Source organism: Pteropus medius, unplaced genomic scaffold (genome assembly GCF_902729225.1).
Source record: "Pteropus medius unplaced genomic scaffold, Ma_sr-lr_union100, whole genome shotgun sequence".
In the NCBI taxonomy this organism is placed as follows: domain Eukaryota; kingdom Metazoa; phylum Chordata; class Mammalia; order Chiroptera; family Pteropodidae; genus Pteropus; species Pteropus medius.
Genome location: NW_024344437.1, coordinates 6,555,552 through 6,581,749, shown reverse-complemented (window position 1 = coordinate 6,581,749; position 26,198 = coordinate 6,555,552). Strand labels below are relative to the sequence as shown.

Here is a 26,198-nt window from a genome sequence, read left to right as displayed (position 1 = left end):
GTATCGATAGACCACATTTTTTCCATCCGCTCATGCGTCAGTGGACATGTGTGCTGCTTCCCCCTTTCGGCCGTTGTGAATGATGCTGCTGTGAACATGTGTGTGCCAATATTTCTTCGAGGCTTTGCTTTCGGTTCTTTTGCATATGTACCCAGAGGCGGGGTGGCTGGATCCGATACTAATTCTATGTTTGCTTCGCTATTTACAGTGTGCTTTCATGCACATGGTGATCAAATTCGGATTTTACAGCAGCTCTGTGAGATCAGTGAGCATCAGTCTCTCTCGTGGCTCCCAAAATGTGGTTTGCCCAAAGCGAAATGATGAATGGAAGTGTCCTGACTTGGAAGTTGGCTTTCTCCTTGCTTGTGGGCCCGATCACATGTGTCCCTTCCAAGGACAATGTCCTTCTGATGTGAGCAGCTTAGTCTGCCACCAGCTTGAGCACTCCGTCCAGGTTTCGCCTGGGTGGGTCCATTTCCCACGGCAAGGCAGAGAGGCAAAACTTTCCCTTTTCGGTCTGTGTTTCTCTTTCCGTTCAGCTCTGTCCTCTGAACCATGAGGATCTGGTGGCTCCTGCTTGCCACCGGAATCTGCACAGGGAACGTGCGCTCCCAGGACACGTGCAGGCACCCTGGCGTCCCTGGGAACCCTGGTCACAATGGCTTGCCCGGAAGAGATGGACGAGACGGAGCAAAGGGTGACAAAGGAGAAGCAGGTATTCACCCCCTGGTGGCGTCAGCTGCCCTTCCATGTATTCCTCCATTCTTTTTACCTAATTCATTCATTCATTCATTCATCACCTGCGTGGTCATCCTCCCATCATCCGTTCGCCCATAGTCCAGCAAACACTGAGAGCCTGCCCCATGCCAGGTTCTGCACTCAGCACTAGAGTACAGTACAAGGCTGAGAAGACCCCCATCCTCGTGGACTTTCTCGTCTAGTGGAGAAACCTGTTGTCAGCCGTCAGCTTTGCTACCGCACGGCCATTTTCAGGTGTATATCATGTCATAGATCTTCCTGCCTCAAGTGACAGGTACAACGGATCAGTGGCACATGGGGCCTCTAGAGAGATCCAGTTGCCAAGTGTTTGGCACAGAGCACCCAGTTGCAGGGCGCATGAGAGTTGATGCTCGCCCTGCGGTCAGGCAGGCGACGTAGAGTGACAGAGAATACAAAAATGGATGATCGCCTGAAGCCATACCGAAGCTGCTCCTCACGGATCTATGTCATATGTTGGGGCCTGCCCCCAGGGTTTGAGGTTTGGGGGACAGGATCCAGCCCCAAGAAAGGAAATTTGCAAAAGCCTGGATGTGGGAGCGATTTTCATAACACTAACCGATCGGCTTGGTTTTTGAACGGGGTTCTTGAGCCCTGGTCTGACCATAAGCCGAATGAACCCTTTGGGAGCAGGAAGAAAACATCAGAACGTCTACGGACATTTAACAAGATAAATTTAAGTGAAGGAAAAAAAATTGAGCTTTGAAAATATTTAATAGAGGTATACCTCTTTTTTTTGGCACTCACTTTATTGTGCTTCACAGATGTTACCTTTTTTACAAATCCAAGTCAAGACCCCCCCACCTGCAGAAGTCAAGACCCCCCCCACCTGCAAAAAGATGATGACTCGCTTCATTGAGGTGGTCTGGGAGCGACCCTGCACGATCTCTGGGGGGTGCCTGTGTGTGCATTGGCATGGTTGGCCTCGCTCAGACCATTTGCAGATGGACAGGTGTCATTTGAGGCTTGAAATGTGTCCTGTGGGGAGAGTGGGAGCCTCAGTGTACCCAGTTATGTGTACCTATTTATGTGCAGTTGTGCGTACCCAGGCCAGGGTGGGTTCAAACTATACTATTGAGCTATCACAATAGATGGATGCCTAAAATACTCCTGCCAACAAACTGAAGGTTGAGGGCAGAAACATAAAAGACACACGCAAACAACACAGCTGTCATTTCTAGCCTGAGTGTAAGCTCTTCAGTAGTATGTTATTAGGGAAAAAAAAACACTGATGAACTAGTCAGATTGGACAAGAAGTCTGACAAAACCTAGAAATTATTAAGGCTTTGCGCATGTGAATTTATATTTACATCTATTAAAGCGAACCTCATCCTAACTCTAAATTGTACCATGAGATATCAGTCATTTATAGAAAGAAGCACCCCAGTTAATAAGGTATTTCAGGACTGTGTGAAATGTGAACACAAACCTCTGTCATTTTTTTCTCAGCAATACATTAAATAGGAGAAAATCGTCACCAAACTTAACGATAAACATTTAGAAGTCACTTTTGATATTTATTAATCATGTCAGAAGATTAGATATTCCTCTGGCTATTCTAAAAATGTTTGAAATAATATGCAGAAGGCAATTTCAGGATGGACTAAAATTAATGCTTTGCCAGCAAATGCTGTTGGAATATGGATTTTTAAAAAAGCCTTTGTTAAGATTTGGAGAAACAAGTACTCAGTGACTTAGTACCGGAAGTCTGCTGCCCAGATGAATGAAAGTCTAGGTGTTCTCTTCCTGCTCATGGCATTTGGTAGTCTAGCCCGTTTATTGGGTGGGCTGGATGAAGGAGAGGGTCACCAGGAAGCAATGTCACTTCTCTTTGTCCGTCACCCTGCAAGTCTGCTCTGTGGGGTCTCCTGCTGGATCACGTCTCCAATAAGTCCGTATCTTAGGCATTAGACCTGTCTGATGTCTGGGTTGTAAAAAGCCCAGTCCAGGCTCATGGCAATACCTCAGTCTTAATGAAATCCTTGTTTCTACTCTCCCACTGGGACTGTGTAGTGTGTGTGTGTGCGTGCGCGCGCGCGCGCACGTGCACACATGCACACGCACTCAGACACCACAGGCTTATTGTGCTCAGGTTACACCTGTGTCTTCGTAATTCCTCCACCTTTCACGTCCACTGTCCCTCCTCACTGAAAGGGCCACGCTTGACTCCCAAGATGGGGCAGGGCCGAGGAGAAGGGGCGCAAGAAGGTATTACTTAGTTGGTGCTGTTAAAATCTGGCGTGGGTGCTCTCTGAAGAAGACGACTCAAAGCTGGCTTTTCTCTCGTGAGATTCTTTTGGGGTTCTTTGTGGACCCCCTTCTGCACCATTCCTTGGAGTGGGCAATGCGCTCATTGCCTCACTGCCTCTGAAAGCTCCCCAGTTTTTTCACGCACTCCCTCGCTGTCAGGGTCCCCTTGCCTCGGCAGCACTTTTCCTGGGCAGGCCCTGACTGAACACCTGTAGCCGGGCACCCCCGCAGGCACCCACCTAGCCCGCCCACAGCCAGACTCCAGAGGCGGTGGGCATTCCTCACGCCTCACCGTTTGGGCAGCTTCGCTCGGCTGCTTCTTTAGACTCTTCCAGATGAAAGCCTGGACCTCAAACTCCCAGGGTCACATTTTCTCTTTCTCTAAAAACCTCTGCATGCACTTTGCTCCAGTCTCAAGGCCACAGTTCTGCAGCTCAGCACACTTCTGGCCACGGGAGCCTGGCAGGGTGGGGTGACAGTCTCGCCTTCGGGTGCTCATCCTTCTGACTTGAGAGTGGGTGTGTATGTCTTATTTCCAAACATATGGGATTTTAATTTTTTTTTTTGTATGTTAAAATATTTTACGTACGCCAAAGGAGATAAAAAATAGATAAAAAAGTAAAGACAAATGTTCATATGTTCAACAAATTTCTCTACTTGTCCCCTACTGAATCTCTGTCTTCCTCAATGGTATCTGTTCTTTGGCATTTTACATGTTTCTTCAAAGCAGATATAGAGATAGAGATAGAGATAGAGATAGAGATAGAGATAGAGATAGAGATAGAGATATGGAGATAGAGATATATGCTTTGTGCAGTTTATATTATATATACACGTTTCTTAGAAGTGTCTTTAATCACACTTATTAAAAATCAGCTTCATCTTTATCTTACCCTCTTCAAATGTATTTGTGTGTACGTTTTATGATGAACATGTTTTTAGAACACTATCCGTATGTAATTGATAAATGCATAAATGCGCATTCATTAGAGTACGCGTTCATCCTTTGTTACTTGGAGGTGCACGATCATGAAAGTTTGGAGGCCATTCTTCTAGAGATGGAAGAATTGAGAAGTGAGCAGGGAAACCGAAAAGCAGGGAGGAGAGGAAGACTCTGGAGTGGGCCAGTGAGGGAGTGGACAGGGAAAGAAAAGGAGGAGGTAAATGCAGGGGTGACGTCTGCCCAGAGACTCCCCCGCTCCACCCCCGCGCCAGGACCCAGAGCCTGCCTGGAGCCCCAGGAGACCAGACATCACTGATATGAATCTGCCCATGTCAGTCCTTTGTCAAGACTTGGAAACTGGCCCAGCTTGCTTCGTCACCACAACTGGGTCAGTGGGGCTGAAGTACGGGGTATCTGACGCTATCGTTTGGGAAGCTGGAGTCTGGAGCGAACCACATCCTGGTGAGCCCTCCTACTGCCATGCCTGGAGCCACCTCCATCCTGTCGACTGACACACGGGAAGCTGGAGCTCGGGGCAGCCCGTCCGAGCACCGGGACTTATGTGCGGTCGGCCAAACCTCACCCACCGGATGTTTCCAATGGAGTCTGCCGTGCCAACTCAATCGGTGACGTCTACCACCACCCTAAGGCGCTAGAGAGATCCTTCCAGAACCCTCCCTTCTATCCCAAATCGTGCTGTGTAACCGCAGCACGAAGGCTAGTAAACTTTCCACCCCGCTCTCTGCAAGAACGATGGAAAAGCAGCAGAAATGAGAAAGTCGCCCAGGGCTTCTGACGTCCAGTCCCCTCCTGAGCGTCCATTGCATGAGCAAATGCAGTCGTGATCATCTGGACAAGCACACATCTCGTTCTTGTCCTGCCTTCTTGGAGCCGGCCGCTTGGGAGGTCCACCCCATGCATTTCATAATTCACTTCCTCTACACAGCTCAGCCCCCTTTGCTGCTTGCTCACACCTGCCTGCCTCCCCCTGCACTTCTGTGGGGAGAGTGTGTGTGTGTGTGTGTGTGTGTGTGTCCGGGCTGGGGGGCACCCCCAGGACCATCCAGTCTACACCACTGGTTGAGACTGATGTCTAGGAAAATCAGGAAAATTGGAGTTTTACTCCCGTTTTTTTTTCTTCTTTCCCACCTAGGAGAACCAGGACGCCCTGGTGATTCAGGGAAGGATGGAATGAATGGAGAGAAAGGAGAAAAAGGTCAGAAATGGCGTCCCGTTTTACCGGGCTCTGATACTGAACTATCGATGACTGAGCAACAATTGGTAAATGCTTAGCAAGAACAGGTTCTTCACTTGGGCTGGACCAGTGAGGATGCAATGACGAAGGTGACACAGGTCCTCCTCTCCAGAAGCTCATGATTCAGTGCAGAGATCAGCAAACTTCTCTGCCAAGGGCCAGATAGTGAATATTTTCAGCTTTGCAGGCCACGCGGTCTCCAACACAACTACTCGATTCTGCTATTGTAGCGAAAAGCAGCCATAGATACACACGATACATGGGGGGGCTATGTTCCAAGAAAACTCTACGATAACTGAAACCTGAATTTTATGTAATTTTCATGCATCGCTGAATATTATTTGTGACCTCTTAAAAACGTAAAGCGTTCTTAGCTTGTGGGCCATACAAAACCAGACAGGAGGCCGGATTTGGCCCGTGGGCCATAGTTTTCCGAAGCCTGAGCTGGTGTGCGAGCAATTGAGGAATGACACGGCGTTTCGACTCAGTGCATCTGGCGACACTACAGGGATAAGGTGGCTCTGAAGGGTAGGACAAACTCTTGGCAGCTGTGACTGATGGGATGGGAGAATGGTCATACGGGCAAACACATAACATTCGCTTCACACGAGGTTGTTCCAAGTGCTTTTCATGTATAGACTCAGTACGATGGCCTACAAACGGGGCAGCAACACTATCCTAACACCGTGGAGGAGGAAACAGGGGGGAAGGTGGCCGGTCCCCGGTATGGCAGTGGAGAGGGGGCTGAACTCTGGCCTTGAAGTCCGGGGTGCATGCTCAGAACCAGTGCTCTCTAGCCCAGGCAGGGGGCGAGGACGTGCCGAGTGGACCTGTGAATGACCAAGTGTGCGATGGGGTCGGCACGTCACAGGTGGGGCTGGACAAGAGAGCCATCGATGCCACCCAGAAGGCTTTATTTGGTGTTCAGTCCCGTGAGGCACTTTTTGGGGGATGTCACATAACCGAGGGTCGGTTTACTGAAAGTCACCTGAGTTGATCCGCCCTCTGCTGTTCTTCGGGATCCTCAAGGTGTGTGTTGCTCATAGTGACCCAGGTGCTAAGGGGTGATAACTGATAACGTGAGCCCGACACCGTCTAGTAGGCGGAGGTTGAAGGTGATTTTTGTGCTTGTGCGATTTGGGAGTGAATTTTCAAACCCTGAGCGCATGCCGAGCTACATTGTGCTCATATGCTCGATGATGGAAAACCCAAGTTGTTTTTTTTACAAGGCAATGTTTCATAAATCATGTCTTCCTTTGTTCTTTCCTCCCCTACTTAGGAGCAGATGGAAAAGTTGAAGCGAAAGGCATCAAAGGTGATCCAGGCTCGAGAGGACCGCCAGGCAAACACGGGCCAAAGGGATTCGTTGGTTCCCCGGGGGAGAAAGGGCTCAGGGGAGAGACGGGCCCTCAAGGGCCGAAGGGAGACAAAGGTGATGTGGGTTCCACTGGTCCAGAAGGGCTAAGGGGCAACACTGGTCCTTTGGGCCCAACTGGTTTACCGGGCCCCGTAGGCCCCCCTGGAAAGCCTGGTCCCAAGGGAGAGGCTGGGCCGCTGGGGCCCCAAGGTGAGCCAGGAGTGCGGGGAATGAGGGGCTGGAAAGGGGATCGCGGAGAAAAAGGGAAAATTGGTGAGATGCCAGTCTTGCCGAAAAGCGCTTTCACCGTGGGGCTTACCGTGCTGAGCAAGTTCCCGCCCTCGGATGTGCCCGTCAAGTTTGACAGGATCCTGTACAACGAATTCAACCACTACGACATAGCTACGGGGAAATTCACGTGCCACGTTGCCGGGGTCTACTACTTCACCTACCACATCACCGTGTTCTCCAGGAACGTGCAGGTATCTTTGATCAAAAATGGGGTAAAGGTTCTGCACACCAAGGACAGTTACATGAGCTCTGAGGACCAGGCCTCCGGGGGCATCGTTCTGCAGCTGAAGCTTGGGGACGAGGTGTGGATGCAAGCGACAGGAGGAGAGAGGTTTAACGGCTTGTTTGCGGATGAGGATGACGACACGACCTTCACGGGCTTCCTTTTGTTCAGCACCAATTGATGCGGAAGCGTCTGTAAATAAATCTGCCTCGCTATACATCAGAATTAGTTCAGCGGAGACGTGGTTACGTAACGTTTCTATATGAATTACTCATTGTTTTCATAATCATAAAGAGGTGGAAACTGGAAAGTTGTTCCGAAAACAGATTCTATGTAACTCACCCTCTGAGAGTAAATTTTTAAATACTTGCGTCATTTATTATAATTGAATATTTTCGTCATTCCCGTTACCTGAAACATCCTTTCGTTTGCATTTCTTGTGGGAAGAGTGTTTTGCTATCATTTTAGTACTCGGAGGAGCCATAATATGATTTATCTCTCAGGTGTATTTCTGAGGACATTAGGGAGAAGGAAAAGGAAAATGTTTTTTCCGCTTAGCAACTAATAGGAGTTTTAAGCTGGTGACAATGAGACATTCCAGAAAGGGGAACACTTCGCTCATATTCTAACTTAGGTTTTACTTGCCATTCAATTCAACAAATAGTTGTCTAGCAAACCTTTGCCAGACTTGAATCTGTATTGGTTTCCTGAAATTGCTATAACAAAGTACCACACACTGGGTGGCTCAAACAACAAAAATTTATTCTCACAGTTCTGGAGGCTAGAAGCCCCAAATCAAGGTGCTGGCAGGGCCAGGTCCCCTCCAAAGCCTCTTGGAGAGCATCCTGTCCTGATGCTCCCAGCTTCTAGCAGTCCCAGACATTCATGGGCTTCACTCCAAGCTTTACCTCTGACTTCACATGGCCATCTTCCCTCTGTGCACAAAATCCCCTCTTCTTATGAGGACGCCAATTATATTAAATTAGGATGGGCCTAAGTATGACATCATCTTAACCTAATTATATCTGCAAAGACCCTATTTCAAAATAAGGGCACATTCACAGATACGAAGGGTTACGACTTCGACATATCTTTTCCGTAGACACGACTCAACCCGTAACAGTTTGCTCTCCGATCCCCAAAATTCGAGTTCTTCCCATGTGCAAAACACATCCATCTCATCTCAGCATCCACAAACACCTTAACAATTTCAGCATCAACTCTAAATCCAAAAATCTCATCTAAATATCAACTCAAAGTCAGAGATCTCACGATCTAAATCACTTAAGTCAGTTATACGTGAGATCTATTGTGTGAATGAATCAACCTGAGGCAAAATTCTGTATCTGTGAACCTGTGAAACCAGACGGCAAGTTACGTACTTCTAAAACCAATGGTGAGACAGGCACAGGACAGCCATCCCATTTTAAAAGGGAAGGAGGAGGAAGGCAAAAAGGGACCGTGGGTCCCAAACAAGTCTGAAACCCAGCAGGGCAAATCCCATTGGATAGTTTTCACCATTTACCTTCTAAAATTTTATATGAGCTACGCAAGAGAAAAAGGTTACTGGACAGAGACACCAGAGTTACAGTGTGAAGTGGATGTTAGGGATGAATTTACTAAGATTGTAGAGTAAAAGGGAAACTTGACCTTCAGGCCTACAGCCAAAATTTCTTGTTCAGACAGGCACCATCCACTTCCCTTTCTTCTGATGAAAATGTCCTAATGTCCACTCCCAGGCCCAGGCTTTCAGATGTTGGTGACGCTCCTCTGTGGGGGTGGGCGCAGGACTCAGGTGTGGCTAATCAGAACAGCGCCTCCTCGGTGATGACTTCCAAGATGGCACTTGCTCCAGTCAGAGCCAATGACGTGCCATCTGCAACTTTTGAAGGGACATTGAAAAAAAAAAGGCAAGATCTTTTTCAGCAGTTAGACCTGCTAGCCATTCTGCTCATCTACAGAGCTGGAGAACCAGGCTGAAGAGCTGGAGAGAACCTAGTTCGGTGACATTGTTTAGGGCCCCAAATCCAGCTGTACCTGAAGGCAGAGTACCCTGGACTGTTTTGCTGTGTGAGCCAACAAATCCTCTGCTCGCTTAATCCAGATTGATGCAGGTGTTCGTTTTGTTTTATGTTATTGTTACCACCACATCCTCCTGAAAAAATTTAAGTGACCCATGGTCCAACGGGAGGGGTGGCCCGATTGTAGAGGAAAAAGCCCCAGACAGAACTGAGATGTATGGGTTGTTTCAGCCACGACAAAGGAACGTGAATTTGGTGCGTTATGTAGGACAGACGTTTTCAGCCTTTCTGTGCCTCAGTCTCCCATTGTGCAATAGAGGTTGAATTTAATAGTTTGGTGCAGTTTCAGCCCTCACAAGTTAACTCAATTCACTTTTCTACTAGTAGAAAGCAACTAATAGAAACGCAAAAGGACTCAAGCTCAGTGCAGAGTCAGGCTATACCATTTTCTGAACCACAGCCCAGAATGTGTGTCTGATAGGATACATCCCTTCAAACTGGGATTTAACCGCCATGCTATCCATACTCCAACCGAGTCGACGCAGTTATGGTGATATCTTCCCTCTCAGGGAAAGGTGGACTTCTCTGAATTATCGTTAGGAGCAGGTAGCACGGCTGTACATGGGATATTGAAAAATTGCTTGCTGGTAAGAAAAAATATTGAGAAATATACAGAAATAATTTCTATTTATAGGTATTTTACTGGCCTTGCTTAATATATATTTCTTCTAGAACAGAGTCTGGACTAGGGTGAAGCAGGTGAGGCACCCTGCATGCAAAATTTAAGGAGGCACTCACTCTCAGGTGCTGACTTTACCCCAAGAGTGAGTGCCTCCTTAAATTTTGCACCCCAGATCCAGAGCTTGCCTCATGCCCTACTTCTTCCTATTGGATGACTGATCATTTTGCTTCCTTATTTAGCCAGAATGTCTTTATTCTTTAGCATTTTTTGAATTGTAATAACCCAAGCTGTTTTTCCTGTTTAAAGTCTAGTTTTGTTGTATACCCAACAAGGACTGGGTCCACAATGTGCTGACTCCCTTCTATTTAAGGCTACAACTTTATAGGCTGAGATAAGCATAAAGGAAAAAAGTAGAATCTATGACCAAGACATAGGATCCAAGTTTTTACAAAATAATTTTTGTAGGGCAAATACAGAATATGAGCTGTAAAACATGTTTTAAAGATCTTCAAAGAGATACCATTGATGGGGTGGGGGCGGCGGTCTAGTATGCCATTTGGGATTATTTCTCATTGGTTGTCTGTGAATCTGGACTACAATTTTAAAAAGTCTAACGATGACAGGCGCTCTGAGACACAAGACACCTTGTTAACTTGGCACGAGTCATCATTCATTGAGGGCATTCTTAGGCTTAAATGTTCGCATTGTAGACGGTTAGGTACCCTTGTATAAAAACCATTTTGGGGTAAAGGAAGGCTCTCGGATTTGAAACTCCTTTTTAAAAAATATATGATAAATTAAGCATTTTTGTCGAATATATTGATGAATTTTCTTTTTTAGATGGCATATCTGACATCTTTGTAAGGGCCTGCTATACAGGTGTTAGGTCTGCAATGTGGGGTGGCTGCCACCAAGTCCCCTAAGAACCAACCAGTTACAAATAAAGTGATATTAATCAACATGGAGTTAGGAATTTGGGGATTTTAAATAGCTTTAAATCTTTGATAAGAAAACAGTAAAAAAGGAACTCACAATTTACCTTATATACACAATGAAATATAGAATTTACAGTTAAGTTGTAAAGAATTGTATAGGTACACAATAGTATTGTCTTAACTGAACTTTAATTATTTATCATCATTTTCATCATCATCATCACTTGGGCTTTTCCTCCTTACCAGGCTAAATTGAAAACAAACTCCATTTAAAACTAAATTGTTTGGGGGTGAGGAAGGGGGAACATTTAGAAGCTTTCTGGAGGGAGCATGCACACCTCTTGGCTTTTGCTTCTGGCTCTCTGGAACTTTAGAGAAGGTTCTTAACCCAGCAGGCAATGTTGTTCCTTTAAGCTCACACATTCAGCTGAGATAACGCTCTAAATAAACCACATTTAAGAAAATTTAACTGTAGTTACCATGCAATAAAAAAGGTTTGCATGGGTTCTCCTTCCTTTGTACAAGTCACACCCTAGGTATGCACGATACATGAATCATGCTTTATTTTGTTCACAGAAGACCACGACCCTCAAAGCCCTCTGCATTCAGACATTGATTTGTTGGAATCACTGAGAATCCAGTTTCCGTTTCAAGCTGAGGTGGAGAGAGGATGTTTTGAGGAGCTGTCAGAAGGCTATGCATAGCAGGCTCTCCTTCCTTACTTTCCTGGGCTTTCTCACACCGGGTCACTTGGCTTCCCGTCCACAGAAAGGTCCATTCTCAAGGGGACAGTCTCATGTTTGGAATTCAGCAGCCCCATCCACTGATAGATCAAGAAGTGGCCGGTGTCTGGAGACAGCACCATGCCACACTCCAAATCACAAGTCCCTAATACCTTTCTCGCCCCCAAATCTTTTCATGCCCATCTTGTTGACTTTGGTTTGGCGAAATCTTCCTTTTTCGAACTTATGTTGTACATTATTATTATAATTTTTGAAGTCAAAATAGATGAAGATTTATTTGATTCCCCTGCAGTGACGTGCAGTCACACTGCATATTTAATTTCAACCTTTTCAAGCAGAAGCCGATTGAGTCATTGGTCCTGTGACATCTGAGAAGGCCTTCAGACCTCTCACGCCGCCTTCTCTGGGGTTCCACTGCCCCTCCTGGAAGAATTCGTCGCGTGGTGAGATGCGGCCCGCCTCCTGGAGTCACGTGGAGGAAGAGGAGACCTCCGAGCACACGGGGGCGCGAGATCGCAGCGGCTGCCAAGGAAGCAGCGGGGTTACGCTCTTGCCCCGGGACGCCGACGTGCCCACGTCTTGCGGGCCCCGCGCCCCGACCCGGAAGCGTGGGCGTCACGTGACGCGGCGTGATCCGCTTCCTTGGAAACGCGGCGCGCGTGCTTCCGGCAGGAACAGCGGAGCCGGGACTGGGCTCCCGCGCCGGCTACACAGTGCTGTACGCCGGCTACACAATGCTGTGTGCCGGCAAGTTGGGCGGCCTGGGAGCCCGGGCAGCGGTTTTGCGGCCCGGGCGAGCGGGCCTGGGCGGCTTCGGAGCCGGGCTTCGGGCCCGAGGGGTCAGCACCAGCTGGTCTCCGGTGGGCGCCGCCTTCAATGCCAAGCCCCAGAGCCGCCGCCTGGACCTGTTCGGCGAGCGCGGGGTGAGCGGTGCAGGCGGGGACTCCCCTCGTTTCCCCGAAATAAGGCGGCCTCTTTCTCCGCACGGCCAGTGGGGCTCTGGGCAAGTTTGTTTGGGTCTGGGAGGAGCCCCCACGTTGTATAGCAGGGTTCCGTTTGCGTCCTCTGTGACCTTGCCCGTCACCTCTTTGAGGGGCTGGGTTATAGGGAGCGGGGCGGCCTTTGGTGGTCCCCTCACCGAAGTATGGGTCCCAGGACCTGTCCTCTGCGTGAGCCCGTCACTCCACTTGAACTTAAAATAATTCATCTCCGCCTGCGGGTCCCGCCCTCTCCTCACACAGCCCGAACCCCCACCAAAGTTCGCTTTTGTTCCAACCCTACACCTGTGCAAAAGAGGCCTCCACCTGTGAGTTCACATGAGGTGTCGAGTTTTCTTTTCGTAAGGACACATTCGCTTTCGGTCCTGACATTAGCAATTCCACTGATGCCCGAAATTCATCAGCTTTTTCCCAAACCTTTGGGCTCTTGATTTTCGTTTAAGACGCAGCTCTGCTGAGAAGAGCCTGATTTTCTATAGTATGATGGAGTTGGTTACATTGATTTCTTCCCCCAGGAAGTTACTGACTGAATTCTTTGGTTCCTATTCATTTCTGTACGCACATTGCTCAGCATGGTGTTTGGTATTAGACAGTAATATTGAATGAATTAAAGGTGAGAGGAAGGCAAGCTTGACTTACCTGATGCCTGTTCTAGTTTGCATTTGTGAATGTTGCCCATTTTAGGGTTTTACTTTTTGCCTTTTTACTTTCTTCGTTATATCACTAACTTTCATATAAAGGACCTAGGTTATGGTTGCAGTAAACTTAATGGTGTGAGTGTTTTCATATTTTACCTCCATTAGCTTTGTCTATTTAAAAATTATTTTTGTATGAAATTTGCCACACCAATTTCCATACAGATAAATGATATTGATAGTAACATAATTGATGTAAGAGGAGATAGATACTGAGCAGAGAGATGGGAAGGGTGAGCTTGGTTTTAGGTGGATGAACTAGAACTAATTTTAGCCTTAGTTTTCTTTTGTACACTCCGATTTTTGGTACTGAAATCACATTTTCAAATAATGTGAATTGGATTTTGACTCAAAAAGTTTATTTTTCTTAGTATTACCATAACTTGTAGTCTGAGGTTTAGAATTCCCAAGAGGAGCTTGGGGAAGTGTACTGGGAAGTGCAACTAGTCTATACTTAGACTCAGATTAAATCATTGCAAAGATCAAATTTATTTTCGGTTGTGGTTCTACTCTGCCCCCAAGTATATTTTCTTCAGCTTTCCAGTGTATTTTGAGGAGAGGTTAACTTCCCTTCTTGCAGAAATGGTGGGCCTTAGCAGGCTTGAAGGTTTTACCACATGATATTTCCCAAAATCAACGTGTTAAGCATCTACAAGTTAATTTACAAAGTTCAATATCTGCTCCATTAACTTCATTAATTCAAGTTCCTTGTACTTTAGGCACTATGTTGGGAAACCAGTTAAAATGATGAAGGGCAAGTTTCTGCCCCTGGAAGCACCACCTCTTAGGCGAGAAGACTTTCAAACAGATAAATTGCAGTATAGAAGTATGGAGAAAGTGTGAGCTTTGGAGAGACATATGGAGCTTGTTCAAGTTCTGATCTCCCCACTATTAATCGGTGACCTCAACCTTTTTAAAACTCTCTTAAAGTGCGTTCCCTTATCTGTAAAAGGAGAATGTTAGTTCCCGCTCTGAGATTGTGTGGTTCAGACGAGACCTGTATAAAGTGCATAGTACACTTCTTGGCAGGCAGGAGATGCATAGTAAGTATGTGGGTTTTTCCTGCCTTCCTGAGTGCTAGAACAAGTGTGATTGAACTGGTTCAAGAAGACGGTCCTTCCCATTAGATGAGTGATTTTTAGTCTTTATCAAGATATTGAAATTATAAAATTCGCTGCCACGACTTGGTTTAACATGTTCATTAAATCTTTCTAAAATATCTATGTGCTCGATAATCAACTCATTATCCCTAATTTACAGTTATGGAATAACTGGTACAGGTACTGGACCTCGGTGTCAGACAGTGTCCTAAGGACTTTACATAATACTTTCTAAAATGGTACCTGTATGCACACTGCAGGATATGTAGTGTCATCCCCATTGTGCCTGGTGAAAAAAACTAGGTCTAGGAGGAGAGAGAACCTGGCCAGGGTCACACAGCTAATGGTTATAGCTAACATCTATTCAATGCTCTCTGTGTGCCAGATACTGTTAAAATGTTTTGTTTTGCTTTTAAACACGTATTATCTCATTTAATCTTTGTTATGAGTTAGGTTCTGTGGTAGTAACAGAGCTGGATTTTGAATCTGTATCACTTTATTGTTGTGTTATAGAAAATAATTAAAAATTGAAGGAAAACCATACTCTTAGAACGTGGAGAATGTGAAAATGATATTTGTCATCACAGATATTATAATTATATGATGAACCAAAAAGCCTCAGGATTTCCTTTATGAAAAAAGTGTTTATACAGAATATCCAAAGTCATATTTTTAGTAACACATTAGAAATATTTTTTGGGTTTCAGGGTCTTTTTGGAGTTCCTGAGCTCAGTGCCCCTGAAGGGTTTCGTGTCGCCCAAGAACAGGCCTTGAGAAAGACGGACGTGCTGGTGGCGCGGGCGTGTGCCACCCCGCCCGGGCCGCAGACCGTGCTCATCTTCGACGAGCTCTCCGATGCCTTGTGCAGGGTGGCCGACTTGGTAAGACGCGTGTAAGCCTTGCAACTACCTCTCTGCCAGGTTGTTAAAATCGAAAGTTTCTTAGCTTTACTATTAGGCCATAAGGTTAAAAACATTTGAACTAGTGGAGAGCTGTTGGGTGTAGTTTGTTACAGTGCAGTTATGTTGTTAGGAATGGGAAGAACGTATAGGAAAAGGTGATATTTAGAAGTTGTACTTCAATATGTGTATTTAGTAAAATATACATGTAATAAAGGAATGATTACTCATATGACAAAGATTCTTTATTTATGAAAACTTCTACCAAAATTCTAATAGAAATTTATCTGTTCATTTATAATAAAATTAATCTTGTGAAAAACCAGTTTTATAAACCTTTTTAGGAATGCCTTTTCTAATTAAAAATAAGGTTTTGACAACAAATCGATTGTATTAAAGACTTTTTTCCTTCACATTTTGAAATTGAAATAGAAGTGTACCTAGTGTCTTCCCAGAGTAAGAAACTCATTGCTGAGACAGACGGCCTGATTTTCTTTCAGCCCCCGAAGGGTCGCATCTCGATTAGTCATACCCGTGCAGGCGAGTGTCATGGTGCTCATAATCCAACACCGTGGTTACTTGTGACACCGTCCACCTGGTATTGGATGTATGTGGCTCTCTCCACACTCATGCAGCATTGAGCCCCACCACGTGCCAGGCACGTCCTGGCCACAGGGATGCAGTCAAGAACAAGACACATAGTCTGTGGCCTCATGGAACATCATGGTGTGAACTTTTTTTAGCTCTTACTAGGCACTGAGCCCTGGTAAGTGCTTTACCTGGGTCAACGTATCTGATATTCAGATGAGGGAAGAAAGGCACTGAGAGGTTGTGCTGTGCCCAGGTCACCGGGCCGGTCCGTGGTGGAGCTGGGCTTCGAGGCCAGGCAGGCTGGCAGCAGAGCGCATGTCCTCACCTGCCATTCTCTCCCCACCTCAGAGCCTTACTAGAGTGGTTGGGAAGTCCGCCTCCCCATCATTTAAAAAAGTACTTACTTATTTTTAAAATTATCGTAAAGTAAAATTGACTTCTTTGGGGAGGGATGGTACAGTTCTATGAGTTTTAACTCATTTTTCATGTGGCCACCGCCACAGTCAGGATACATAAATCCTCCCGTCACTCCAAAAAGCTCCCTTTGCGAAGACACGCACCCTCTGGCAACCACTGATCCGTTCTCCATCCCTGTAGGTTGTCTTTTCTAAAATGTCATAAATGGAAACACATATATCTTTTGAGGTTGACTTCCTTCACCCATTTTAACACCTCCCCATGATTGTTTTCATTTTTCAGAAAATTTCCTTTCTCCCATACTCCTGAATCAAGCAGTACCCTTTCCAGATGATCATACAGTCACTGTAAGCTTCCTAGTTTTAGAAAGTTTACAGAGTATCTTAAAGGGTTTTCCGGGAGTGAAGTGAGATGTGTTGCAGGCTCCTTGGAGTCAGGTCTCAGTTTCACTGGGTCTTGGTTCTGTACGTATTTACAAGTGCTTTGAATGATGGAGGAGATACGGGAGATGCACTGCCAGCTAGGAGGTGTCGAACCTTCTCCGCTTCATTGTGCCACTGCAGTCTGAAAAGGAAAATGTTTGTCAGTGACTTTCACTATGTGTAATCAGGTTTTGGTTGCACAGAACTTTTGCGGTCAAAAATCCCGGAACCCATTGTTTATTTGTTGTCTTCACCTCCACCTTAATTAAGCGAAGTTCTAGGATTTTTTCCACCTTTTTTCCTTTTGCTCTTCACTAAAAGATTTTCACGTCTCTGTCTCATAGCTTGTCCTATATTTGAAGTTTTTTATATTTATGAAGTATAACATTGCATTAAAAAACTAATGTGATTTACATATGTAAATCTTTGGGTAAAAAAAATTCAAAAGAACCTTCTTCCTTTTTGAACTTTTAAGATTTTTACTTGCCAGTTAGATTAATACCATCGCAAGACAACAGTTTTATAGACATTTTCCACCAAGTGGTCATTTTCTTTTTTAATACAGTTGCTATGTAACAGGATTGTTTTTCTCATCACTATTACAAAAAAGTTTTGAAATGTATGCTAGTGTCTTAAAATTTAATATTGCTTGTAAATTCTGCAACATGTAGGCTGGTAATTTATACAGTATGTTGTAAATTTTACAGAGCTTATTTTTCAGGTGCTTTGGTATTAATGTTATAGTTACATCAAATGTATAAAACATGTTTTTCATTAAAAACTATTTGATAATAAAATTAGAAAATTTTACCTGTGGTGATTTTATTTCATGCCATAGTCACACATGTTGTCTTGGAGAATGAGGAAAAAAATGCATAGTGTTTTGTAGTTTCCCAGAATTTTTCTTTTGCATTTTACTGCGATTAACATGAAAAGTAAAATCAAATTTTATGTGATTTCATTAAAAAAAAATTTCAGCTCAGTTTAATTCCCAGGTCAATGTAGCAGCCTCCTCAGCAGTGGTGCTAGGCTGGGACGAGGAATTCCTACTTGCTAAAAGGGCTATAAAGAGAGAATGTGTCTTTGTTCTCTGCACAAAGGCTAGAATTTAGTTAAATAAGTCTCAAAACTATATTATTCGTTAGTTAAAAAAAAGAAAAGCCTCCAAGAGTTGTTCTCTGGAGCCAGGTTGACATGTGAGCACCGTACTGTAGACAATTTTAGTTAGAAAGTTGTAGAATATTTGAACGAGTCGGCATATTTGAACTATGGAGTTAAGAATTCACTTGGTATGTATTTATACTTGAAGGAGAAACTGCTAAAATAAAGCCACTAGAAGTATTTTCTTTGGAACGAAACAAGCTTGGTTCCAAGGAATAACAATAATGTGCAGAGGAGCTGCATCGCCCGCTGGTTAGGAAATTTTCAGTAATGGAAATGCGTGGGTCAGGCCAAATGGCACATTTTAAAACATGGGTTTTCAGTTCACCCTCAGATCCTGGAATAAAGCTTTCCATCAAATTCCTTTTCGGTTTTGTCTTTCCTCTTTATTAGGCTGATTTTGTGAAAATTGCTCACCCAGAGCCAGCATTCAGAGAGGCGGCGGAAGAAGCTTGTAGAAGTATTGGCACCATGGTAGAAAAGTACGTCCTGTCCCCACTTCGTTACGAGATCGGGTGATGCAGTTTTGTGGGTTTGTGCTCTAGGAAATGTGTCCACGGGGCTTGTCCCTGGTGGGATGGCATGTGTCAGTACTGCACAGCTGCCCAGGTGGTGGGCAACGGGGTACAGGCCGCTGCTGTCACCTTCCCAGGACGAGCAGTGTAACTTTGTTCTGTCACTTAGTTTCCTTGTCTGTAACAAAATGATTTGTCTCTCAGAGTTGTGACAAAAATGAGATCATAAATATGAAGTGCTTATAACAGTGTCAGGCACATAGCAAACCTCCAGTATTGTCATTGTTTACATCAAGTAAGAGTTTTTTAGTGTCTCAGTGGCAAGTTGGAGTTTCTAGATTAGCGTGTGATTAAGTTGCTATTGCGTTGCTGGCCGTGGGCCACTGGGCAAGAAGCCCACATTCTCTCCACTGGGACCTTGCAGTCCCTGTGGACTTGGGATTGGGGGGTTCCAGGGACATCATAAAACTGGGAGGACTGAGGCAGGCCGAGGCTATGATCGAGTGAGCTATTTTAAAGGGATTTTTGAAGTAAACTTAAATATTTTAAGCCATTTCTGAGGGCCCCAAGGTGCTTGTTAAGATGACTTAGAGGCGGGCAGCCCGCGTTCAGCAGCGCTCAGGTGTGTGACGCCATGCCACAGAGCGTCTAAAGCTCAGAGAGCACAGGGATCGCCTCGCATGAATTTACAACTGAAAAAGAAGGGCGGCCTGGGCAGCTCGCACAGCCAACGTTGTCAGGCACATAGCAAACCTCCAGTATTGTCATTGAGGGGGAGGCGGGGAGCGCGGGCGGCGGCTTCCAGTTCAGCGAGGAGCTGCCGCTTCACGACGCGCTGCTGCTGCTGCTGCTGCTGCTGCTGCCGCCGACGACGACCGAGCACGGTCTGCTCTCGTCAGGACAATGCATGTGAATTTTGTCGCCATCAAAAATCAGTGTTCGATGGGATACATCTGGTCCCTGCACTTTTCACTGAGCGTGATGAAGGGGCTGACTCTGGGGACTCCTTGGGAGAAAGAGTGTTTCCTGGGGGGAAGGCCCCAAGAAACAGAGCTGCAGGGCCACCTGCCTCACGCGTCCTGAGTGCCGGACGTAGGGCGCCCGGACTTAGACGCTGTCCGCTCTGGTGGACGTGGGCTGCTGGTTGTCTGGGAGGACATCGGGGAGCCATGCTTGGCAGGGAGGTGTTGTCCGGAGTGTCTGTCCTCAGCTTGCACCCCAGCTAGCCAGCGTTTCCGCCTTTCTTCACCACCCTCCGCCCTGCAGCCCGGAAGTCAGGCCAGGAAACGACTCAGCCTTCGAGAGCTTCGCTTTCCTTCGCACCGAGCCCTGTGACTCATTTGCTCCTTCAGCCCAACTGAGTCATATCTTAACTAACTGCTTCAGTTGCTCTGTGAAAAATAGGACAATTTTAGGTGCATGTGTTGAATTGTTTTTTCCCCCCCTGTGGTGAAAAAAAAAAAGCCTGAAATTAGGTGTGTTTGTTTAGAATTAATGCCAGACATTAACTAAAATATAGACTTTACCCGAGGATCTTAACGACATAAGACAGAAAGTGTGAGATTTGCTCAAACTTCTGAGGAGGGTACAGGGCAGGCTCCCTCTAAATGAGTGACCTTTTGACATGGAGTGGCCCCTGAGGCGAGCAGGCCCGGGAGGGGACAGCCACCTGGATGTTCCCGGGTTCCTGGGATGATGCCCGGGGGGCGGAGAGGCAGCGGCTGCCGGCCCTTCTTGTCGAGTGTTTTTGAGTGGCGGTGACAGCCTCAGTTCCCTGAGTGTTTGGGGTGGCCCATGACAATGGTGGCAACAGAAAGCCTTTGATTTATATAAAATTGCAGGATTTTGGAGGCAAACTGACTGGAGAACCTGACCACCCTTGAGTCTCTGGGCAGGAGTTGGCAGGTGGTTCTTATAAGCTTGCCTCCCTGAGGATCCCACGGGCAGGGGGAAGATTGTTTCTAGAACCAGTTCACTATTTATTTAGCCCAAGAGCACCAGGGCTTCTTGGCACCCAGGGAAGAAGGACTCAGGACCTGCTGGGGGCGTCGAGAGTAGTACTCGGGGCAGGCCGGCAGGCCAGCTAAGGGTGGCTGGGGTCCTTCAGTATGGGGAGTGTGTGCTGTACACACATTACCTCATTTAACCCTTAGGACAGCCTGAGCTCTAACAAGCTGAGGGGCTCAGATGACTTGCCCCAGGTCACAGAGTGATAGTAGGGCCCGTGTTGCAGCTGAGTGCCTGAAGCCTCTGTCCTTGAGCTCGCCTCACAGTGCAGGCGCCATTCCCACCCAGACGAGGAAAGGGGAGCGTGGGCCCCAGGGCGCTCGGTTCAGGACTAAAGGCTTTGTGCTTGTTCCCCCTCCCTGCCACCCTCCTTTTCTGGCTGTTGGCTTATTGCTAACTGGGACTGGTTCTCAATGACAGTGGGTCAGTTAAATCAGGGGTCCCAAACCCCTAAGCTGTGACCGGTCTCAGTCCATGGTCTGTTAGTAACTGGGCTGCACAGCGGGAGGTGAGCCGTGAGTGGGCCAGCGAAGCTTCATCTGTATCTGCAGCTGCTCCCCAGCGCCAGCATCACTGCCTCAGCTCCGCCTCAGCTCCTCAGGCATCAGATTCTCATAGGAGCACCGGTCCCTGGTGCCAAAGAGGTTGGGGACCCTTGAAAATCGCCAGTTACCACATTCTCTCTCTCTCCTCATTCCCGTCTGCTCTTCTGACTCCAGTTACTGACAGTCTTCAAATTTATCCTTGTACCTTCCAGAATAGTTAGTACTTTGATACTTTGCCCAGCGGACTGCCCGTCAGTACACTCAGTATGGCTGTGCTATTCCCAGTCCAAATGAAGAAACAAAACCAGACCTCCATCCTTTGGCCTCCGGGCATATGCATGCTAGAATTTGACATCATTTTCTTGATGTAAAGTCAGTAAGAAATCATTTAATTTTCTTTTTCTCTTGCGATTTTTCTAGGTTGAACACAAATGTGGAATTGTATCAAAGTCTGCAAAAATTACTAGTTGATAAAAAACTCATGGATTCCCTTGATCCAGAAACCAGGTACTCCTTTCTTTGCATTCACCATGACTGTGGCTGCAGAGCCGAGATTGGAGGACTCCCCCTGGGCGTCTCTGTACCCACAGCCCCCTGCGTCTCTACTCAAATGGTGTCTCCTCCGAGATCTTTGTACTAAGCCATGCTCTTAACCCCTTTGTTTTCTTCTTAGTCCTAACCACTTACATTATCTTATCTGTTTGTTAATTTGTTTGTCTCTCTACCTTACTAGACTGGAAGCTCCTTGAAGGCAAGGATCTGGTTGGTTTTGTTCACTGCTGCAACTTAAGCACCTAGAACAGTTGTGGCCTGTAGTAGGTGCTTACCCAATGGATGAAAACCTATAAGTAGTTGTTAATTATTCTTAGCTTCCTGCTTAAAGTTCCATAATGAGACCACCAGAGGATATCAGCAAATTGTTTTTATTTACCAGGTGGATGTGAAGATTCTTGGACTGATTTGCTTTGGTTCACTAGGTTGCATTAATCTGAATTGAAAAGGCCTAATTTCTAAATCAATATATAAAAATATTTGATATAGGACTTTGGATATCAAATTTTTTTTTGCTCAAATTTGTTTCTATATAGAATAAGTGTTGTAGAGTTTGTCATTAACCCACCTAGATGTTATTTGTGTCATAGTACAGAGATTTAACATATTTTCTTACCTGTTTGTAATCGTTTATCTACTTCTTTATTTGTGGCCTGCTTGGTCTTATAGCACCTCGTGGGTCCTGATACTCAGGGTGCTAGTAACGCTATCTGTACCATCAGAATAGTTTGTCTTTATTATAATTTTAGGCTTGCGCATTATATTGCCTTCATTAACAAAACAAATAAAAGTTGAATGCCTGCTAATTGTGCCAGATTTATACCCAGCTGGTACTGCCTAGAGTAACAACCATAAGTTACCCATGATCTGACTTTAGTCAAGATTGACTTCCATGTTTAGTGTATGAAAATCACAGTGGACTAGTAGACCATTTTAGATACAAAAGGATTTGTGCTAATAGGATACATACCACATTTCTAGATGTTACGAAAAATTCCAGTAGGGTTTTTAAAAGAACAGAATGATAAATGCACTGGGAAAATAAACTGGGTAGAATGTCACTGTTGTAGAAAGGAAAGGTAAACTGGGAAGTGCGAGGAAATGAGGATTTGAAGTAATAATTATTGAAATATCATAGTACTTATACGTCACCAAGAATGGTGGCAGCACCCAGAAGGAACCTTATATATGGTAAAATATAGGACGATGGTTGAACAAAGAATTAGAGGTTTAATAGAATATCTTGCCCTGAAAAGTTTATAAAATAAATGACTTAAACTGAGAAGATCATCATCTTATTTTTAGATGCATTCCTTGAAATACTAGTCCTGTGAGATAGTCAAAAGTATTCCCAGAAGTGTCCCATCGGTCAGTGAGTTTGGAAATCTGGCATATTGTATTTTCCCCTCTTGGAGAATTTTAGCATATAAGCGTCTCTGAGAAGCTCAGCCATAAGCCATAAAGAAACCTGTTTTACCTGGGTTTTTCCAAAACCTTCAAAAGCTTTCTTCTGTGCAAAGAATATAACAAACACATTCTCCAGAAAATGTAATAGAGGGAAGATCCCATTCACAAGAGCAACAAAACCTGTGATGCACTTGGAATAAACTCAGGAAGGCAAAGAGTGCAGAACCTCAAAATACGCACACCTGGGAACATGAAAGATGATGTTTAAATGGAGAAGCATACGGTATTCTTAGATAAGAAGGAAGAAAGCTCAACAGTGAGCTCTACTGGTTTGTAAGTTTAATGCTATCCGATCTATATCTAAAGAAGATTTGTTGTTGTTACTTAAAATGATTTTGGTCATAGAGAATAAATATACCAGAATAGGCAGGGAAAATATGGTAAAGAAAAGTAATGAAAAAGGACTCGTATCAGATAGTAAAACATATTATAAAAATATTGTACTTAAAAGAGCATTATTTTATGCCAGAACAGCCAATTAGATTAGTGAAAGAATAGAGAAATTTTAGATACACAAATATATATGACCCTATTTAGTATGTGATAGAAGTGTCATTTTACATCAGTAGGGAAAGACTTGGTTTTCAGTAAATGAAAACTATCGATAATGATTTCGGGGAAAAAAGTAGATTAATTAAAGATTTAAATATTTTAAAAAAGAAATCATAAAAGTATTGATAACCTTGGAATGTGGAAAGTCTTTCTTCTCATGACACCAAAGTCGGCCCGCAAAAGGCGAGGTTGACTTAATTATATAAAAATTGCAAACTTTGGTATGCCAAAACCCTTCCACATTCAAAGTCGGAATACACAAAATGGGACAGATATTACCTGGTAAGTGATGAAGGGTTAACGTATCTACCATGTGAAGAGGCCTTGCAAATTACTCAAAAAAAAAAAATAAAAAGGGAAGATGGAAACTTCTTATAGAAAAAAAACAAGTTAAGGATTCTTTTTGTAAAACCCTCATTTCACGACATAAGGAATAGCAACAGGCATCGCACTAGTAATAAGTGGACAGTAGTGGCTGGAGATGGGGCGTCCAGAGTTAGACTGTCTCAATCCGACGTTGGCCTCATAGCTCTCCAAGCCTTAGTTTCCTCCTCTAAGAAGAGAATAAAGAAAGCACTTCATAGGATTATTATGAGGTTTAAATGAAATGATTAATGTAAAAGGCTTGGTCAGTATCTGGCACATAGTCATCATTCAATAATTGGGACGTACCACCGTTAAAGAAAGGTAGAATAAAGCAAAGAGCCCATTAGTTGACAAAGTTAAAATAGAATGGGAATCATGTTTTAATGGTTCAGAATAACAAATCTTCTCTAGTTAAGTGTAATTTGATCAGTCTTTATGGAGGAAAATTGAGTAACATAAACCAATGTTTACACTCTTTGATCTTTTTAATTTCTTGGAATTTTTCCAAGGAACAAACAAGGATAAAGAGATGTGTTGAGCAAGGAGTTTTATCATAGCACGGTTTACAAGGGGAATGAAAACATTTTTAGCCCACATGACAAAACACAATACAGCGTTAAAAGCCATGTTTTTGAGGAATATTTAAAAATGTGGAGAAATATGCCGTGTTTTGTGATATAATTTTTCAAGAAAAAGCACGATACAGAAATCTATGTAGTCAGAGCCCAATTATTGTAAATAAGCATGTAATATAATGAGGGGAGGTTGAGTAGAAGCTCGCAGAGGGTCTTTGTTGTCATTGGTGTGCGCCACGAGTCAATTGTCACCAAGACAGTGTTTCCATGAGGCCAAAGATCTTGCCGCAGCCTGTGTTTCTCAGGATGAGGGTCCTGCTGGGTGTCCCCCAACCCTGTCCCCAGCCTACCTGGGGGCAAAGGCTGTTTTAGATGAGGGGATCAATGTAGCCCCTTGAGTCAGTTTGGAAACTCAGCCCATGATTTTCAATGTGTTGAGCGCTGTGTTTAATTAGGTGTTTAATTAAATATCTCTAACCTTATGTAATTAAACATGTTCTTCATAGCCTTATAAAAAAGGAAAGGAAAAAGAAGCAGATTGGAAGGAAACGCTACAAGAATTTTAGTTGTGGTTATCTCCGGTGGGATTAGTGATTTTAATTTTTTCATACCTTTCTACAGGAAAGCTGTTATACTATAAATCTATATTATACAGTAAACTTATACAGTAAATTCCCATCCCCAGTTTATGGACCCCTGCTGTCTTTCTTTCCTCTTATTAAAACAAACAAAACGCCTTTACAAGAAAAGAGAGTGGTACGTTTTATAGGTTGACTCTTTAGGAAGGGAGGTCAGTGGGAGGTAAATGGAGACAGTTTTGGGACTTTTGAATAAAGGACTTTATTATTTAAGGAAGAAGGTAAATTACTAATTTATTAATGTGTCCTAATGAGTTTTCAGAATTTTAGAACCTTAGTTCTGTTCATTCTATGTGCATTGGCACAATCATCAGGAAGATAAATACGTCCATTGTGAAAAGTCAAGGAAAGTTAGAAGGTAGATCAAATACTGGGGTAACGTAATTCCAGAAAAAAAGAAAAAAGCAGTTAAAAAAAATATTAGCAGAAAGAGGTGTTACATTTGAAATTGGTTCTAAGCATACAGCAGGATTAAAAAGAAAGAAAACAATTCTCATTAGCCAAGAAACTCAGCTTCCGGCATAGCATCAAAGAGTTTAATATTCTAAGTAGCTGCTAAATAGTTGGAAGAAAAACTGAAAATCTCTTGCAGAAGGCCTTTGAAAAATTGTCCAAGTATAAACTGTTTTATGTTTTTAATTATCGGGATTTGGATGGAGTTGAAATAAGTAAGTAATTATCATGATGGCTTTCACAGGTTTGTACTCTATGAATAAAGGAATAAGCTCCTACATGAAAAGAGAATTATAATTGTTTTCCATGTTTTGCAGTGCATATATTGACTTATTTAAACATTGGTTGAAACTATTTTTTGTTCCTCCTATGCTTACAATACTGAAACATCCATATAAAGCATTGATAGCCCAGTACAGTGAAGGCCTCGCACCACGTGATTTCCCATCATGTGGCTGCAACACAGCCTTCTAAAAAATTCCACGTTCACCCAACTAACATGTATGTTTTTAATTAAGTTCTTTAAGTAGAACTCACGAATGCTGTCGGAGCCCATAGCAGAGGCCCCTCATTCGGTTGTTGGTGGAGACAATGCTCAGGGAGCTCACCATGGAGGGTAGGGCATCTTGTGAGGTGCCGGGTTGATCATGCCAAGGACTTCTGACCTCGAGAAGGGTCACCTCGCAGGAGCGGAGGGCGGAGGCAAGGTGGCCTGTTAGGGGTGGTCGCGGTATATCAGGGCAAGGCGACAGCAGCCTGTTATACTCT

At 44.5% G+C, this 26,198-nt stretch overlaps 2 protein-coding genes across 3 annotated transcripts in view; both read left to right on the top strand.

Moving 5' to 3' along the window:
• The first annotated feature begins 555 nt into the window (after positions 1-555).
• Positions 556-7,473, top strand: C1QTNF9 (C1q and TNF related 9). The gene is made up of 3 exons (XM_039873096.1): positions 556-715; positions 5,124-5,186; positions 6,505-7,473. Exons 1-3 carry the CDS (start codon positions 556-558, stop codon positions 7,275-7,277), a joined length of 996 nt encoding a protein of 331 aa, XP_039729030.1. The 3' UTR covers positions 7,278-7,473.
• A 4,641-nt stretch (positions 7,474-12,114) lies between these two features.
• MIPEP (mitochondrial intermediate peptidase) overlaps positions 12,115-26,198 on the top strand; it is a 156,718-nt gene continuing 142,634 nt past the window's right edge. For both annotated transcript variants that reach the window (XM_039873047.1, XM_039873046.1), the window contains exons 1-4: positions 12,115-12,400; positions 14,978-15,151; positions 18,154-18,242; positions 21,248-21,334. In XM_039873047.1, the coding sequence (XP_039728981.1) occupies positions 12,212-12,400; positions 14,978-15,151; positions 18,154-18,242; positions 21,248-21,334 (539 nt within the window). In that variant the 5' untranslated portion in view covers positions 12,115-12,211. The remainder of the gene's footprint in view (positions 12,401-14,977; positions 15,152-18,153; positions 18,243-21,247; positions 21,335-26,198) is intronic.

Bases quoted from the DNA above. Each gene is read 5' to 3' on its own strand.
- C1QTNF9 (XM_039873096.1), top strand. From the start codon at position 556: ATGAGGATCTGGTGGCTCCTGCTTGCCACCGGAATCTGCACAGGGAAC. The intron at 716-5,123 runs GTATTCACCCCC...TTTCCCACCTAG, and splicing joins GGGTGACAAAGGAGAAGCAG to GAGAACCAGGACGCCCTGGT. The intron at 5,187-6,504 runs GTCAGAAATGGC...TCCCCTACTTAG, and splicing joins TGGAGAGAAAGGAGAAAAAG to GAGCAGATGGAAAAGTTGAA.